At 36.5% G+C, this 16,695-nt stretch overlaps 3 protein-coding genes across 3 annotated transcripts; 2 read left to right on the forward strand and 1 right to left on the reverse strand.

The window, feature by feature from the left end:
• The first annotated feature begins 2,424 nt into the window (after positions 1–2,424).
• Positions 2,425–12,740, forward strand: LOC148174670 (uncharacterized). Its single transcript, XM_088036431.1, has 7 exons — positions 2,425–2,585; positions 4,974–5,103; positions 8,313–8,427; positions 8,652–8,809; positions 8,864–9,012; positions 10,603–11,095; positions 11,706–12,740. Exons 1-7 carry the CDS (start codon positions 2,514–2,516, stop codon positions 12,299–12,301), a joined length of 1,713 nt encoding a protein of 570 aa, XP_087892557.1. The 5' UTR covers positions 2,425–2,513; the 3' UTR covers positions 12,302–12,740.
• Positions 5,944–7,503, forward strand: LOC148174671 (EF-hand domain-containing family member B-like). The gene has a single exon (XM_088037310.1). The coding sequence runs from the start codon at positions 5,944–5,946 to the stop codon at positions 7,501–7,503; it is 1,560 nt and encodes a 519-aa protein (XP_087893436.1).
• On the reverse strand, positions 12,732–15,042 carry Tmem18 (transmembrane protein 18). Its single transcript, XM_088036432.1, has 4 exons — positions 14,792–15,042; positions 14,551–14,668; positions 13,665–13,813; positions 12,732–13,197 (listed from the first exon to the last, which is right to left on the reverse strand). Exons 1-4 carry the CDS (start codon positions 14,852–14,854, stop codon positions 13,084–13,086), a joined length of 444 nt encoding a protein of 147 aa, XP_087892558.1. The 5' UTR covers positions 14,855–15,042; the 3' UTR covers positions 12,732–13,083.
• Positions 15,043–16,695: the final 1,653 nt, after the last annotated feature.

A 16,695-nucleotide genomic window follows, 5' to 3' on the forward strand; every position in this document is an offset into this window, starting at 1 on the left:
ATAAAACGGGAAAAATTCGGTTTCAAGATCTGTGAAGAAACAGAAAAAAAGGAAGCTTTGTCGACTAATAAAAATCTGGACTCAATGTTGCAGTTCCAACACAGCTGATGACAAATAGGTTATCAAGTTTATTTTTGCGCCAGCAGTGTGCAATCGACATATGACTTGATAAACGAAGGCTATTTTCGTGGAATTTATACATAAATTATTCCAGTGACTCTACATCTCCTATTAATTTCACTAATAATAATACGAAAGAAACCGATCAGTTCTAATCAGGAGGTATATTTTTCGGGCTTTATCACAGCACGGTCAATTAATTAACTACAATACCTCCCATGTAGCTACTTTGCAAGGTGTAATTCATAAAATCGTGGGCTGAAATACAAAATTATAAGACAATTGTGGCAAATTTTACGAATTTTGTTACAGTGATTGTGTTACAGTTACAGTGAATTTTGTTACAAGAATTTCCAAAATTTTCTCAAAAATGCTGTGTTTTCGGTAATTGTGACTCGATTGATATGAAATTTGGATACATTACTACTTCCTTGTCAATTGGTAACTGTGCCAAATAACAAAATTATAGGACAATTGTGCCAAATTTTACAAATTTTTGTGACAGTGACAGGCCAAAAATTTCCAAAATGTTGTCAAAAATGCTGTCATTCCGGTAATTGTAAGGCGATTGTAATAAAAAATAGGGAGATTACTACTTCATTGTTAATTGTTGACTGTGCCAAATTACAGAATTATAGGACAATTGTGTCAAATTTTGCAAATTTTTGTTACAGTGACTGTCAAAAATTTCCAAAATTTTCTCCAAAATGCTATATTTCCGGTAATTGTAACTCGATTGATACAAAATTTGGGCACACTACTACTTTACTTTCAAATGTTATTTGTGCCAAAATACAAAACTATAGAACAAGTCTATTAAAATTTACGAATTTTTGTTGCGATGACTGGCCATTGTGTAATGTAATTGTAATGCGATTGTAAGAAAATTTAGGGACCTTACTACTTTGCTGTCGATTGTTAAGTATGCCAAATTACAAATGTGAAGGGCAAATGTGTCAAGGTTTAAAAAATTTTAATTTGAGAAGGGACTAATAAAAAAATTTAAATAATAAAATAAACAAATGCATAATAAAAAATAACTTTTTTGGATTGAGTCCGAAAAAGACTCATATTACAGATTTAAATGAGTCCGTAATGTTAGATATTTTTGGGAAGGTAAAGTAAAAAAATTAATAAGAGATACGTAAAATAAACTGACATTTATTCATTTTGACATCCTCGCGCCCCAGAAGCAGAAACCGCTGACTCATTTTCCCTCCGTTTTTCTATCCTCTATAAACACATAAATTTTCTTATTCCCATTTCTTTGAGCTGGTGGCTTTTAAGTTAATTAAAAAACTTCTTAAGCCAAAAATGGTAAAAGTTAAAAAAAGTCATTTTCGGTCGTCCCTATTTACATAATTCCTTTCCATGGAAGCCCGAGAAATCGAGCTTTCAACTTAATTTGCTAAAACTTTAACTTTTTAATATCTCTTCATTCTAGTTTAATAAAATTCCATTAGTTATGATAATGTTAAACATGGTCGATAAAAGGAATGACACGTTTTTCCCTGGAGGATATTGTTCGGTCGATTTCTCGCTTGTTTTTCGTGGAAAGATGCCTTGTTACGCAGAATTTCGCGCTGAATCCAAAACTACCTTTGTTTTTCTCGTCGGTCAACAAATAACTGAATTAGAGCCGTTTGAAATTTCGGGTTGTCGTAAGCGGGCCAAAATTTAGAAGATTCGAAAACGATTTTGCTCGATATTTCCGGAATTTTCTTTTAGGTAAGAATTCGTTCTTAAATTTTTCGGAAGTCGAAAATTTGATTCCGTCAAATAAAACTTCATGACGAAAAGGATATAAAACTTGAGGTCGATATCTCACTTCTTTTTTGAGCAAACTTGCGTTATTTTAGCTCACTTTACGCAGAATTTCGCGCAGATTCCAAATCAGGGCTCAAAATCCACGTACGACAACAAATAACAGAGTTAAGGCCGATTCAAGTTTACAATAATAAAAAATTAGAGGAAACCACGTTTTATCGTAATTCATTGATTTTATCTGCATATAAAATCACAATTCCCTGCTCTCCTCTACGCGGGATACACCTAAATAATAAACTAGTACAATGAGCAAAACACCTTTGACATGTGGCAATGGAAACAATCAATAAAAGGAGCGTCTTTCCCAACCACCAAAACCGATCAAAAACCTTCGATTTCGACCATTTTTAAAACAGAACAAGTTTCAGTGACATAAAAACGGATTTATTGCAACATTTAAAAAATATATCTTCGTCCTCCGACGCCACAAAAGCAGATTCCTGCCGTGCTTGCCTGCACGCCAGCGCTATCGATCGTCAAAGCAGCGAGTCCTGCAACTACCCAAAATAGCTTTTTCAAGTATCTAAAGGAGCTTTAGTCGAGCGCAATACACTAACCAACCTAAAATGGAGTTTTCCGCTGTCTATTTCCCTGTGTTTGTGATTACAGTGTTGACATCGTTGGTTTCTGCACGAGCGGTGAGTGAAATTTCGAAAATGGGGTAAATGCCCATGGTAAAAGACCATTTGAAATTGATGGTGTTATGAATTTTGTATTTTGGTGAAGTGGGGCAGTGCTGTCATAAGTTTGTTTAAAAAATTGTCAACATCCAGGAATACGCATGGCGTAGACAATGCCAAGAGTTCGTCAACCCTTTCATGTCGAATTACGATAATTAGACAGGGTCGTAATAATTTTTAATTGGAACCCAATTTGGATGTTTGCTTGGTTTAGTCTTGATGGTAATTGGAGTTGACAAAGTCGCAAAAGCATCGTGGGGTCTAGACATAAGAAGACGACAGTAGCAATCAATCTTTCTTGTGGATTTTACGTCGCCTTTGTTTGGCTCCATTTACTTAGAACTACTTAACTATCGTGGCATTTTTTGTGTTGGTTTTTTTATATTTTGTTCTGGGGGAAAACTTCAACAAAGCAACGTGCTAATGCTTTTCCTGAAATAGATTTTAGATGAATTCGCCTGGAAAAGTAAAAGGGGGGAAAGAGGATAGAGAAAAGGGTGATTTGGGGGTGTTATGTAACTTATTCCTTGTCTCCAAGTTGTCAGATTGTCAATATTTTCGTGTGCTTTCATAGATGATATTACTTTTTACGTCTTTTTGAATTTTCATTCAGTTTTTTCAGTTTTATTCTTCAGATTTTTTTATAGTTCAGTGGTGGCCAAAATTAAGTGGGACAAGACATTTTAAAAAAAATTCAGCTGTGTAAAACAGGCTTTCAAAGTAGGCTTGACAACGACATTTATAATTTTTATGTCAGAATTGGCAAATGCCAAGTTCTGGGAGAGCAATGATGTCAACTTTGTCATCTTAAAATGTCCAAAGTTAATTCATCAAAATTCCAACCTTAAATAACGAAATAACTGTCAAAGTGATCACTTGCAAACTAAGCCGACTGTATTTTCTATATTAAGGCTTGTATTTCGGATTTTTCTGCTAATGTTAAATCATTTTATAAACATTTTGAAAATTTGAGTGTAGTCTGGGCATTACTGTCAATTTGACGTGCAAATTTGAATCAATTTTGGCAAAAGTGACAAAAACAACGAAATTAATAAAGGGCGCTTTACACATTTTAAACTCGTACTTAAATTTCAAATCTTAAGTAAATTATTTATTATGTAACTTGGCGTTTTGAGGCGATGGAAATTTGAGCATTTGACAGTCACATCGAGAAAACTAACAAAATTTGACTATTTGCGGGTTTGGGAACTTAAGAATTTGAACATTTGACAGTTTGAAAAAGAATTTGAGGCAACGAAGAAGTCCGATAAAATTTAAAATCACGAGAATTCGAGCTTTTGAAAATTTAAGAATCTGAGGACTCAAAAATTTGTCATTTTGAATATTCGGCGAATTGACAATTAGGGATTTTAAGAATTAATATTTAAAGAAGTGACGATTTGAGTTTCAGGGAATCTAAGATTTTGACACTTTGCGAACTCGACGTTTTGAGTATTTAACAGTGACAGCAAGAAAAGTAACAACAAAATTGACAATTTGACGATTTGGGAAACTGAAAATTTGAACATTTGAATGAGAATTTGAGACAGAGAATTTGAATATTTGGCAAAATGATAATTTTGCATTTTAAGAATTAATATAATTTAAAGAAGTGACGATTTGAGTTTCTAAGAATTTGAGATTTTGACACCTTGCGAACTTGACGTCTTGAGCATTTGACAAGAAAAGTAACAAAATTTAACAAAGGTTGGCATTATTGTCCCCCCAGAATTTTACATTTAAAATGAAATTTTTCTCAGATGCGACTGCTGTTTAAAAACGCTACAAATTTAATTAACTAATTAAAACTAAATTAATTGACGGAACTAACACGATCGTCTTTTGTTCCCCAAAGCCCATTACATTGCAACATTTGCAACAGGAACGAAAAAAAACGATAAAAATTTGTGACCTTGGGTGGACATTTATATAGATAGTTGAAAGCACAATAACAGGAGAATGCTGTTTAGTGTATTATTCGCTTTTGCTTTGTCACCGTTTCAATAGCGAACCAAATTACCCCCAAATACGATTTTTTATAATCATAAATGTGTAGTTTCCAGAACCTGAAACTTCAACAATAACACAAATCAATAGAACCCAATTATCAATTTCATTAATCATCTTTGGGCAGTCCACTTTGCTGTTCTTTCATTTTCTCCTTCTTCTAGAGGTAGTTCATTAATTTTCTATTAATAGAAACTGGAAAGTGTCATATTTAGAGGAAAAAACAATCATATAGTTGGTAACTTTGTCAATGTGACATGCTGTGACGTGATAAACAGTGCTACCAACAAAAACTGTATTTCAAAGCTGACGTTTCTTATAATGAGGGTCTTCTTCCAGGTAAACATCAGCAACACATGGATGCTTCCAGAGGAAGGATTCCCAGTATTTTTCCGTTATTTTCGAGATCGAATTTCGTGGTACGAAGCAGACGCTGTTTGTCAATTCCATCATGCCAACTTAGTAACTGGTAAGTGTAGTTTATCAGCAAAAATTAAGAAAACTGAAACTGGAAAATCAAACAAACGTCAAAAAAAATGTATCTTTTGTTGTGTTGGCGCTACTGCGATGAAATTTGAGGACGTTGCTATTCTTAACTCTTTTGTTACTTGTGGCAAATTTCAAAATTCTGCAGTAACAGACGCAGATTTTAGAAATTTTTATTTTTAGGACGAACCAAAAAGTTACAAAATTGTATTAAAAAAAATTGTATCGTTTGTTGTGTTGGCGCAACTGCGATGAAATTTAAGGAGGTTGCTATTCTTAACTCATTTGTTACTTGTGACAAAATTCAAAATTCTGCAGCAACAGACGCGGATTTTAAAAAATTGTATTTTTAGGACCGACCAAAAAGTTTCAAAATTGGAAAAAAAAATAGTATTTTTTGTTGTGTTGGCGCTACTGCGATGAAATCTTTGGAGGTTGCTATTCCTAACTCATTTATTAACTGAGCCAAATTTCAAAATTTTTAGGCAACAGACGCAGGTTTTAGAAATTTTTGTTTTTAGGACGAACCAAAAAGTTTAAAAACTCTTTAAAAAAAATTAAGAATTTAGCGCTACTGCGATGAAATCTGGGGAGGTTGCTATTCCTAACTCATTTATTAACTGAGCCAAATTTCAAAATTTTTAGGCAACAGACGCAGGTTTTAGAAATTTTTGTTTTTAGGACGAACCAAAAAGTTTAAAAATTCTTTAAAAAAAATTGTATCTTTGGTTGTTTTGATGTCACAGCAATAAAAAATGAAAAAAACAAAAACTGAAAAATCAAACAAACGTCAATAAAAAACGTCACTCTACAAACCTCTGCAATGGCCGGAAACGAGAACAAATACATCGACCGAACTCCTCGGATTCTAGCCGCCGGAAAAGCCAACGACAGCATGGGGCTCAGTGTGGCCGATTGCATGCACAATTACTCCACCACCGATGCACGCAAAGCCCTAGAGCTCGCAGCGGACATCCCCACTAAACCTCCCTACAAATGGGAGCCATACACCAACAGAATGCGCACGGGGATCTACACCGAGAGCAGAGCCATTCTGCGACCCGAGGTGAAAACCAGGTACCAAACTCTAATAAACGAGTTGAAAGAAACGACTTACGACACCCAATGGAATAAAAGCGTCGGTAAAGGGCGAGACGCCGTCCCCGGATTACCACGAGGATTAAACCCTCTGGAGACGACGTTCGGAGTGAAGTACAACAAAGACCTCAGTGTTAAAGAGTTGGTGAACCCGCCGAAGACAGTCTATGAAGTGTTGACGGACAGCCAGATCGGCCACGAACTGTACAAGAAGTCCCACAATGATTACAACATCGGGGAAAGAATCTGTCGGGATTACAAGTCCCCGGGATTTGACAGGGGGAGGAGGTTCGGGGAGCGCAGTAAATACGATCCTAGAGGGATTTGGGTCCGATGCGCTTGTACCTGGCATAAAAACGACCCTGTGGTCTTTATAAATAAAATACAAGCGGATTTCTTGAATAAGACGCGGAGTAAACTGGGAGAGTGCCTCACCCCGAATAACATCGCAAAACAACTCCCTCAGGACTTTGTGTTTGGGAGCGCAAAGAAACGGGACTCGTACGCTCTGGAGGATCTGATCAAAGACAGCAATTGTCCTCCGTGTCAGTTCAAGCGGGATCTCAAGTGTTGGCTGACGGCATTCAACAAACTGAGAATCCGTGTGAAGAAGTTGTGTGATGACTTCACCTTGCGGGATCTGGAGGAGCGGCTGCTGTGTTACGACACTACAAGAAGTGGGCTCTTGCCTCTGCACGTATTTTACGACGTTTGTGCGTGTTACCGATTTACCTTCGACCGGGGGAACCTCGAACCCTTCTTATCAATCCTATCGATTATTAAAAACGACCATATTAACTACGAGAAGTTCCTGGATATTCTCAACTTCCAGAAAGAACCCGTGGAACTGCTCAAAATCCACGACATCCCGGAGCGCAACCAGTACTACCTCACCTCTTCCCAAGCGGCGGTTTGTGACTACTTAATCATCAACAACGCGGATATTCCGGTGGCCGGAGTACCGTCAATACGCCCCGGAGCCTACAGGGCTGATATGGGGAATTTGGGGGAAGAGTCCTCGGCGGCGATCCTTTTAAATCCGAGCGTGTACTTCAATTACGGGCTCTCTTTTCGAGATTTTTTTGTCCCGAGGAAGAAAGAGACCATCCAGAGGTTGTTCGAGAAGTCTGGGTACCAGATAAACGAGAGTTTGTTCGAAAAATTGTGGGCTGCGGGGGTGGAAAAGGACAAAACGGGACTAGTTTGTGTGGATACTTTCAATAATTTGTTGCAGGCGCATTTGCCGAAACAGAGCAAGTGGAAAGTTGACGAAGCGGTGTGTTAATAAAATCGGAAATTTGAGTTGGGAGTGCGTCATTTCTTACACCGGACGGTTGTAAACAAATCGGAAAAAAATTTCGCAAGAGTAAAATTATAAAAATTGTTTGTCTTGGGCCACAATAGAGTGACGAAAACGGCTAAAACGTCTTCTGATGGTCGCAATTCGTTAAATTAAGAATGAAAATTATTTTTGACGGATGACAGATTCTTGACAGTTACCTTGGAGGCATTGGCGTATCATGCGGAAAATTGCGCCATTAAACAAAATTGACTCCGTTGTGTAAATCTGGCTTCACTTTATGTTGCTCGCCTGTTTTTACTGTTATTTATGTTGCACAAGCAAATAGGACCCCTTCGGGGCTTTCTGTTACCAACACACAAATAATGAAATTAATGCCCCGAACGCTCAGACAATTCTACGCTCATGAATCAACCCTCCGATCAGTGTGACGATTCGCTAAGACCTACGTGCTGACTCACTTATTAACTGTACCAAATTTCAAAGTTCTCAGACAACAGATGCAGATTTTAGAAATTTTTATTTTTAGAATGGACCCAGAAGTTTCAAAATTCAAAATCAAAATTTGTATCTTTAGCTGTGTTCGCGCCACAGCGATGAAATTTGGGGAAGTTGCTAATAACTGTGCCAAATTTTAAAATTCTGGAGCAACAGACTCGGCTTTAATTTAATTTTGGCATTACAAAAATGGTGGATGCGCCGGGAAAAGCTTTAATTCTTCTTCTAAACTTCAAAACTGAGCTCTAAATAAAATTACCAAAGCTATAATTTTCATTTAAATCTCGTTCTTGCAGCCGACAGCACCTCTCAGTATGACGCCATCAGAGCTTACTTGAAGGAATTGGATATTACAGAAAATATATGGATCGGCCTGTCAAAGTCGCCAGAAAGACCGAATTTCCAATGGACGTGAGTATTATAGCAAGCTAGAAATACACCGTTCAGTGCTCGCCACAAAAGATTAGATTTGAGACGTCCACTGATTGCATTTCGATTCGACTCCAAGAATACCAAACACTTGAACAAATCATTAATAATGAATGAGCCAAGCAATCATACCGAAAGGAGACTTTGACTGAAATTTATGTGAATACTTATTGACTCTCCTCTGTTTGTTTTGTTGTTGTTTTCAGCAATTTCCAAGCGTTAAGCGGAGAGGGGCACTGGCAGCAGCCGATACCTAAAAGCGCCGAAAGTATTTGCGTTGCCATGGATCCTGCTGCTGACTTTTTGTGGAAATCTATGACCTGTGGAGGACCGGATGTGGCGTCTTTTATTTGCGAACTACCAGGTAAATATGCAGGTGTAAAAACATCGTAAGTTTCTTGTATTATTTTTTTAACAGTTCCTTCGTGGGCATTGGGGCCGAAAGGGTGTCTTCTGACAGAGCTTCCTTCGCTAACTGTCTTGTACATTCCCGAGCAGTTAGCGCTGGAACTCACCTCAGATTGCGGGCTGGACGGGACGAAAAGGATTGCGTGTAAAGGAGAAGCGGTAAGTAAAAAAATTAAACTAAGAACACTTTCTTTATTTAACACTTTCAACGGATTTATTTATAGATTTAAAAAGTAATCGATGGAACTAAAAATACAAGAATATTTTTAGAACAGTTTCCGACGCATGACGATACATAGTGACGATACATAGTAATAATTTATTAGGAAAAAAATCGAAAAAGTTTCGTACAAAATAAAAGAACTAGTTTCATATCCAAGTTTCAATTGGTACTCCATCAATTTTAGAAGACATAACTCCGCGCAAATTTGTCAAAACTTAGAGACCGCCATCAAACCGCTAATCAATCATTTATGCAACATTCAGTAACGATCTGGAAAGTTTGGCACCGAAGCAGGTTTAGAAAGATTATAAGTGGGACTAATACGGTTAATCTGTTGCTAAACGTGCAAATTTTATGGATTTAAGTGGCTCCCCTATAATCTGATACTCTTTCTAATCTAAATTGTTTTTTGTTTATTACGGGTTTGACAGCAGAGCGGAATTTAAAATTCTGAATCAACAGGCCCAGATTTTAGAAATTTTTATGTTGGGGACAAACCAAAAAGTTTCAAAAATGCATTAAAAAAATATGTATTTTTGTTGTGTTGGTGCTCCTGCGATGAAATTTGGGAAGGTTGCTATTCAAAACTCGTTTATTAACCGTACCAAATTTCAAAATTCTCAGGCAACAGACGCACATTATAGAAATTTTTATGTTTATTACAGACCCAAAAATTTTAAAATTCAATAAATTTTTTTTTTCTTTGATTGTGTTGGTGCCACTGCTATAAAATTTGGAGAGGTTGCCAATTATTAACTGTACAAAATTTTAAAATTCTGGGGCAACAGACACAGATTTAAAAAAATTTTATTTTTAGGTCAGCCCCCAAAGTTTCAAAATTCAAAATAAAAATTTGTATCTTTTGTTGTGTTGGTGCCACTGCAATAAAATTTGGGGAGATTGCTATGCATGACTCATTTATGAACTGTGCAAAACTTCAAAATTTTCAGGCAACAGACTCAGATTTTAGAAATTTTTATTTTTAGGACAGACCTAGAAGTTTCAAAATTCGAAATAAAAATGTGTATCTTTGGTCGTGTTGGTGCCTCTGCGATGAAATTTTGGGAGATTGCTATTCTTGACTCATTAATTAACTGTGTTAAATTTCAAAATTTTCAGGCAACGGGCGCAGATTTTAGAAATTTTTATGATTAGAACGAACCAAAATGTTTCAAAATTTTATAAAATTACGTGCACCGCAATCGTAGAAAAAGTATAATATGCAACTCGAGAGTAACACGACTAACGAAGTTACGTCTCTCACGTTAGAAATCGTTGCGTTGCAATGACTTTTAATAAAAAACTACCAAAGCCCTCTAAAATACCAGAGAAATATTTTGTTTATCGTGCAGCTAATTAAATCCGCTCAAAGAACAGCGAACAAAAGACTTCTACCTTTTCGAATTCTTTATTTCCTCAGGCTAATAAGTGCTAAAAAGAAAAGTAATCCCAAACCGAATTCGCTTTTAATTAAAACTCGCGACTGAGATTCGCATCCACCCCCTTTTCAAATCTTTTTTTTCCAGGACCGAGAAGACATTTTAAAGCAACTCTCTTGTTCAATATCCCCCGACGAGTTTGACGAGAAATCAACAAAATCCCCAATTTCGTCAAACACGGCGTCGGATGTGTCCCCCGACGAGACTCTTACCCACAGTAAATCAACAAAATCGTGGACGTGGACCTCGAATACCATCGATGTGGACTATGACATGCCGACGCGGCATCGCCGGGAAACTGAAGACACCCTTAGTCCGTCTTCGACGAAGAGCACGACGGAGTTAGTACAGAAATCCACGAAGAACTTGAAGGACACGGAAATGACGAGTCCGACGCCTGAAGAAGTTACGTTGGATCTGATTGATCACAAAGAGGTGAAGATTTCGCAGGTGGAGGTCACCACGGAAAGCGAGTCCGGGAGCACGTTTAGCACGGAAGAGTCCAAAGGGGAGGTGGAGGACACGGCGGAGTATCCCAGTGCGATTTCGCAGGGGCAGCTCTTTAGTATCATTGAAAATGGTAAGAGAGTGGGGTTGTGGTTTTTAGGTCGTTTTTGGTGTTGTAGGAACAGTGTTCGATATTCTCAGGCAACAGACTTAATTAAGATTTTAGAAATTTATATTTTTGGGATGGATCCAGAAGTTTTAAAATTCAAAATAAAAATTTGTAACTTTGGTTGTGTTGGTGTCACTGCGATGAAATTTGCAGAGGTTGTTATTCTTAACTCAGTTAATAAGAGTGTTAAATTTCAAAATTCTGGAGCAACAAACGCAGATTTTAGAAATTTTTATTTTTGGGGCAAACCCAAAATTTTATAAAAAAGCTTGTATCTTTGGTTGTGTTGGCGCTACTGCGATGAAATTTGGGGAGGTTGCTATTCTTCACCCATTTATTAACTGTGTCAATATTCAAAATTCTGGAGCAACAGACGCAGATTTTGGAACTTTTTATTTTTAAGACGGACCCAGAAAAACATCAAAGTTCAAAATAGAATTTTATAATTTTGGTTGTGTTTGTGCCACTGCGATGAAATTTGGGGAGGTTGCTACTCTTAACTTATTTATTAACTGTACCAAATTTCAAAATTCTGAGTTGTTTTGTGGTGTCTACGTCGTTTTTGGTGTTGTAGGGACAATGTTCGACATCATCGAGGTGAACGAGACAACCTCCGACGACCTCAAAGCCCCCAGCACCCCCCAAACTGACCCCACCGACGCCTACACCACCGTAATCTACCACAAAGAGCCGCCGTTCGATTCGAACTTCGTCACAAACAAATCAATGAAGAAAGACAATAAACTGAAAAAGCACATGATCAAAGACGCCGAAGCCAAAAAATCAAACTCCAAGTCCAAAGTTCTCTCCAAAGAAGTGGAGATGTTCCCCGTCGTCTCCGACTCTCTGGTAAAACTCAATAGAACGTTCAGAAAAGAGCTCCCGGAGGCCAACACGGTCCATGATGGTAACATCTCCAAGCACCAACACGTCGAAATCAAATGGAACCACACCAACACGACTGAAATGAAGATGTTTGTCACCACGAAACGGGAGAGAGTCACTGAAGCGCCGTTAAAAGTGAAGAACGAAGTTGGGAGCGTCGTGCCGCCTTCCGACCCCGTGGAGCCCGAACCGGAAGCTCAACCGAGACCCAACAGACAACGACAACTTACCCGTCCACAAAGGCGATCGTTTTACCCTTATTTCTTCAGTAGAGTGTTAGGTTGAGTAGCGTTGTGTTTTTAGCAGGTTTAAATCAAGTCGCTATTATTAAGCACTTTATGGTTGTTATTTGTCTGCCAAGATTGTTAGTGTTGAGTAATAAACGAGGTCCATGATAGTAGGCCGCGATTAGTTGCACCGGGACGGCGTTCTGTTATTCCACACAACGACGTGACTTTTTCAGTGTCGTATTGTAGATAATTCTTGTAAAGTTAGCTTTATTTCAATTTAGCATAGCACGGTTACACGATTAGAGCTGTGGAAAAAAAACACTCTGTACATGAGACCACTTTTTCAGAGCTATGCACCGTCCTGCTTCCCGTCCTCTATAAACAAACCAATGACCGCCTCGCTTTGGAAAGAGACATATTTTGCACTCTGAGACACTCAATGTACATAAATATGTAATTCAACTGTGCTGGAAATAAAAAATACATACAAAGAAGTAATTTATTGTGCAATCACTCGCATCAAAAATCCACTGATCAGTCTTAAAAGTATTAATAAAAAAACCTTACAGCTACTGGTACTCCGTCCAAGAACGAAATGGCAATAAGAAAGTTCCAATTGACTAGTTTACATGTAATGTTCACACTATCTTGTCAATTAAGAGATATCACGTTTTCAAATTAAATGGTGTTAGGTAACTATAAATAAAAGAAACATAAATGCCCATTAGTCGAAGTGGCGAATAAAACTTAGCACTAAACCAAACACCTAAAATTACACTTTGCGCAGTGTTTTTATAATAAACGAAAATTCAAGTTCAAACAGAAATTTAAGTATTTTTACGCCTCCTTGGACTTTGACCGTTGCAGCTTCTCTTCTTTTCGGATTCTTTCTTTCAATTGGGCTACTTTCAAGTTCTTCATGAGCTGCGTGGATTGGTACAGCCAACTTCCCTAAAAAATATATCAAATACATATCTAGTCGCCTTTGATTAGCCGCTTTACAAAAATGATGATTATGTTACGTAACCTCACAAAAATTAATTTAAACGCGGTACAATGCGAGCGGCACACAAGAAATTGCATTGCAAAAGTAAGTAGATGAAAATCATTTTGAAACACGCTGTATTTATAGATATAATGTTTGAAATTTCCATTTTGGAGGAAATGTAAGAGCGGATTCGTATGTAAAAAAAACGCGAGAAAACCGAGGTGAAAACCGCACCTTCCTATCTGCCGTAATTCCGGTGATATGGAGCAATGTCTCAAAACAAATCTAGTTCAAACACGGTACAATGCAAGCGGCAAACAAGAAAATTCCAAAGGCAACTAGACGAAAAAAAAACACCGTTGTTACCTCAAATCTATCGCCAACCCGACAAAAACAACAGTCCTACCAACGTAAATCTAACTATACTTACCACCATCAACATGCAGTTCAATAGAATCGGCATAGAAAAAACTACTGATATAAAAAGTCCGTTACTGTCAAAGTACTGTTGTCGTGAAAAAATCTTCCAGTTGTTGGAAGCAAGTTTGTTGATGCTCTCAGAGAAGTATACAAGGAGTACTAAAACAATTAAAAATATTATTTATTACGTATCGCAAAATTTTCGAAATTGTTAATCAATGAGAGAAGAGAAATTGTTAAATTAGAATTTAAATTGTTGTATCTAATCTAAACTGTTTTTATGACATAAAAACGTGGCCAGCGTTATCTTAATATTTGCCCCGATACTGCAATAAAAAGCTTCTCGGTTTAATATCGCAAATGAGTAAACAATCCCACAATTAAAAAATGATTTCCAAAAATTATAATAATTCAATAAATAACGACTTACTAATGCCTATTCGGTTTTTAGTAGCTAAAGATAATTAATTTACTTAATATGCTGGAATTATCCTGTTCGTTTGTTTACAAAAGTAACGAGTCAGTATGTAAACACCGCATTATAATATGATAAATTTCCAAGGTCGGAAATGTAATTAGTGAACAGGTAAATACTTGATAAATTGATAGAAAAAAAATGAAGAGATAGCCTTAATTAATTCTCAGCAAAATAGGTCAAAAAATTCATTGGGCGTTAATAAACAATTGTTATGAGAACAATTGTTATTTATATTTAATTATTCAATAATGTAAAGGTGCTATAACAATACCGCCCTAACTAGAGATAACAATGTTGCAAGTATCTACCAAGTTTCTCTGAAATTTAAAACTCAGCCTTTTATGAGTTTGTTGTGAAGTCACCTTTATGGCCATTTCACTGAAAATAAACATAAAATTAACTGCTCACTCATACTTACAAAGGCAGAAGAATAATAGAGCCTGAAAATTTCCGTAGTTTCTTGTAAATATCGCCATAATAAAAATTGTAATATGAAAAGTAAGGAGTGCTATAAGCCAGGGGTCCATCCAATCAATCTGAAACAATTCCAATTACCCAATTCGCCTTGCTCAACACCATAAGTGAAAGAATATGAAATAATAAAACCAAACGACCTTGAAACAATTTCGGATTTCTGTACAAATCACAGGGCTACTTACACTCCAAATAAACGATAAAAATCCATCAATTTGGTTGATTTCCACGAAGTTTTGCTCGATCATAATTACAGTTTTCGGTAGTTAATTTTATTAAAATAAGGCGATAAAGGTTCTAATAATACACTTATCAGGCATCTTGTTGTGACGGACTGCTTAAAAAACAATTTTCAACTAGTATTTAGCAACTGAGTGACGTCTCTGGCTGTCGACTGTCAAACAATTGTGTTGTTTTTGTCATCTGTCAAATTCAACCATGTGACTGATATGTTGACGCATGCGCACGAAAAACGTAGCTCCAAAAATGTTTTCATTTTCGCGGTATTACACGATTTATTCCAGTTTTCTCCAATAAGGCGCTATTAGACTTGTGTGAACTTAGCACAATTACTTAGGTCCGTAAATCCCCGCCAACAAGACCGTTGCACACAGGCGAATGGAACTTTCAGGGACTTTTTATAGACATAGTTGGTGGCCTACGTAATGAAATAGTCGTTGCTTTTATTAGGAATTTATTGTTTGATAGAACCAAAAACAATTTTTACGGCTAGCTATTAGTTCACAAACATTGAGTTTTTTAATCCACTCAATCTGCATATATCTTAAATCTTCTTCCTGTGTTAACTCCCCGATTAACTCCACGTCATCACCAACTTTGAAGTCTTTAGTAGCATTTTTGAGTCGCTCAAAACTTAGAGTTGACCATTTAAGCATGTTCATTTCCGGAAGTTGAGGCTGCGTCATGGCAACCTTCCTTATTTTTTCAATACATTGGGCACCTTTTGGTTCTACGCATAACACGCAGTTGATGCTGTCTGTGCCATCATCAACCGCGTAAATAAAAAAAATAAGATTTTCGTCGCGTATTTGTTCGACTCTTGTAATTACTTCACAAACTGTGACAACTGTGAAATTTACCGACTTATTCACAAAATTCAACTCAATTATTTTTGCAGATAGCAGATCCTCAATAAAGAAGTGTGCTTGGCTCATTTTGCTGTAACAAAAAGTAAACTGCGGAGAAATACACAAAGAACCTGATCAAAGTTGGGTTAAGTTCAAGTCAACAAATAATTTGAATTTTTGCACCTAATTTAAAGCAAGTGATGTGGCAAAAGTCCCTAGATCTAGGGGTTTTTAGGTAGGGAATGTCAGATGTCGAAAAGTCTTATTTATTTTAAATTCAAACTCGGAAAGTTTAATATTTGATTAAAACAGATTTGTTAGCATTTAAGTGTTATAAATTTATGAGGTAATTCACATGAATTTGAAAAATGAATTCCACGCACAATTGTTCAAATCATCTGATAATAAAAAGTAATCAATTGAGAGCACTAAATCAACAAATGCGTTTCTATTCCAGATAACTTTTGAAATCCGATTCATTCTTTTGTGTACTTAAAAAAACAAAAGAACAAACTGGTTCTTATAAGTGAAGGCGTGTAGGAAATTTCTACAATCCTCCTATCTTATCTCCTGTTACACTTTATATTTTAATTGTTCTTGTTTATGTCATGTTCATGCAGCCACTTCAATTTATTTTATTTTGAGCATTATTTATTATTGATTGATAAGTTCCAAAGTAGATATTACGTAAGATTAAAAATATTGGTTACAAATGCACAGAGTGACTCAAAGGTGGCTTTGCGTTCTGGGACGTAGGTCTTAGGGAATTCCCACACTGATTAAGGGGTTAACAGATACATGAGCGTAGAATTAACTGGGGTCAGGTGGCATAATTTTATGAGCGAGTTTTATAGAATTTACTAAGAAAAAGTTTGTAAATTGAGTCCAACTTGGCAAAAAAAATCTAAAAATTTTGTTTTTTAGTCTAAAATTCTAAAATTTAGTACACTTTATAAACGCATCTAAAGTAAAAATTTCGCAAAATTTTATTGCTTTAACGT

Source organism: Gnatocerus cornutus, chromosome 5, assembly GCF_029298725.1.
Source record: "Gnatocerus cornutus isolate USDA-ARS CGAHR chromosome 5, icGnaCorn1.1, whole genome shotgun sequence".
In the NCBI taxonomy this organism is placed as follows: Eukaryota; Metazoa; Arthropoda; class Insecta; order Coleoptera; family Tenebrionidae; genus Gnatocerus; species Gnatocerus cornutus.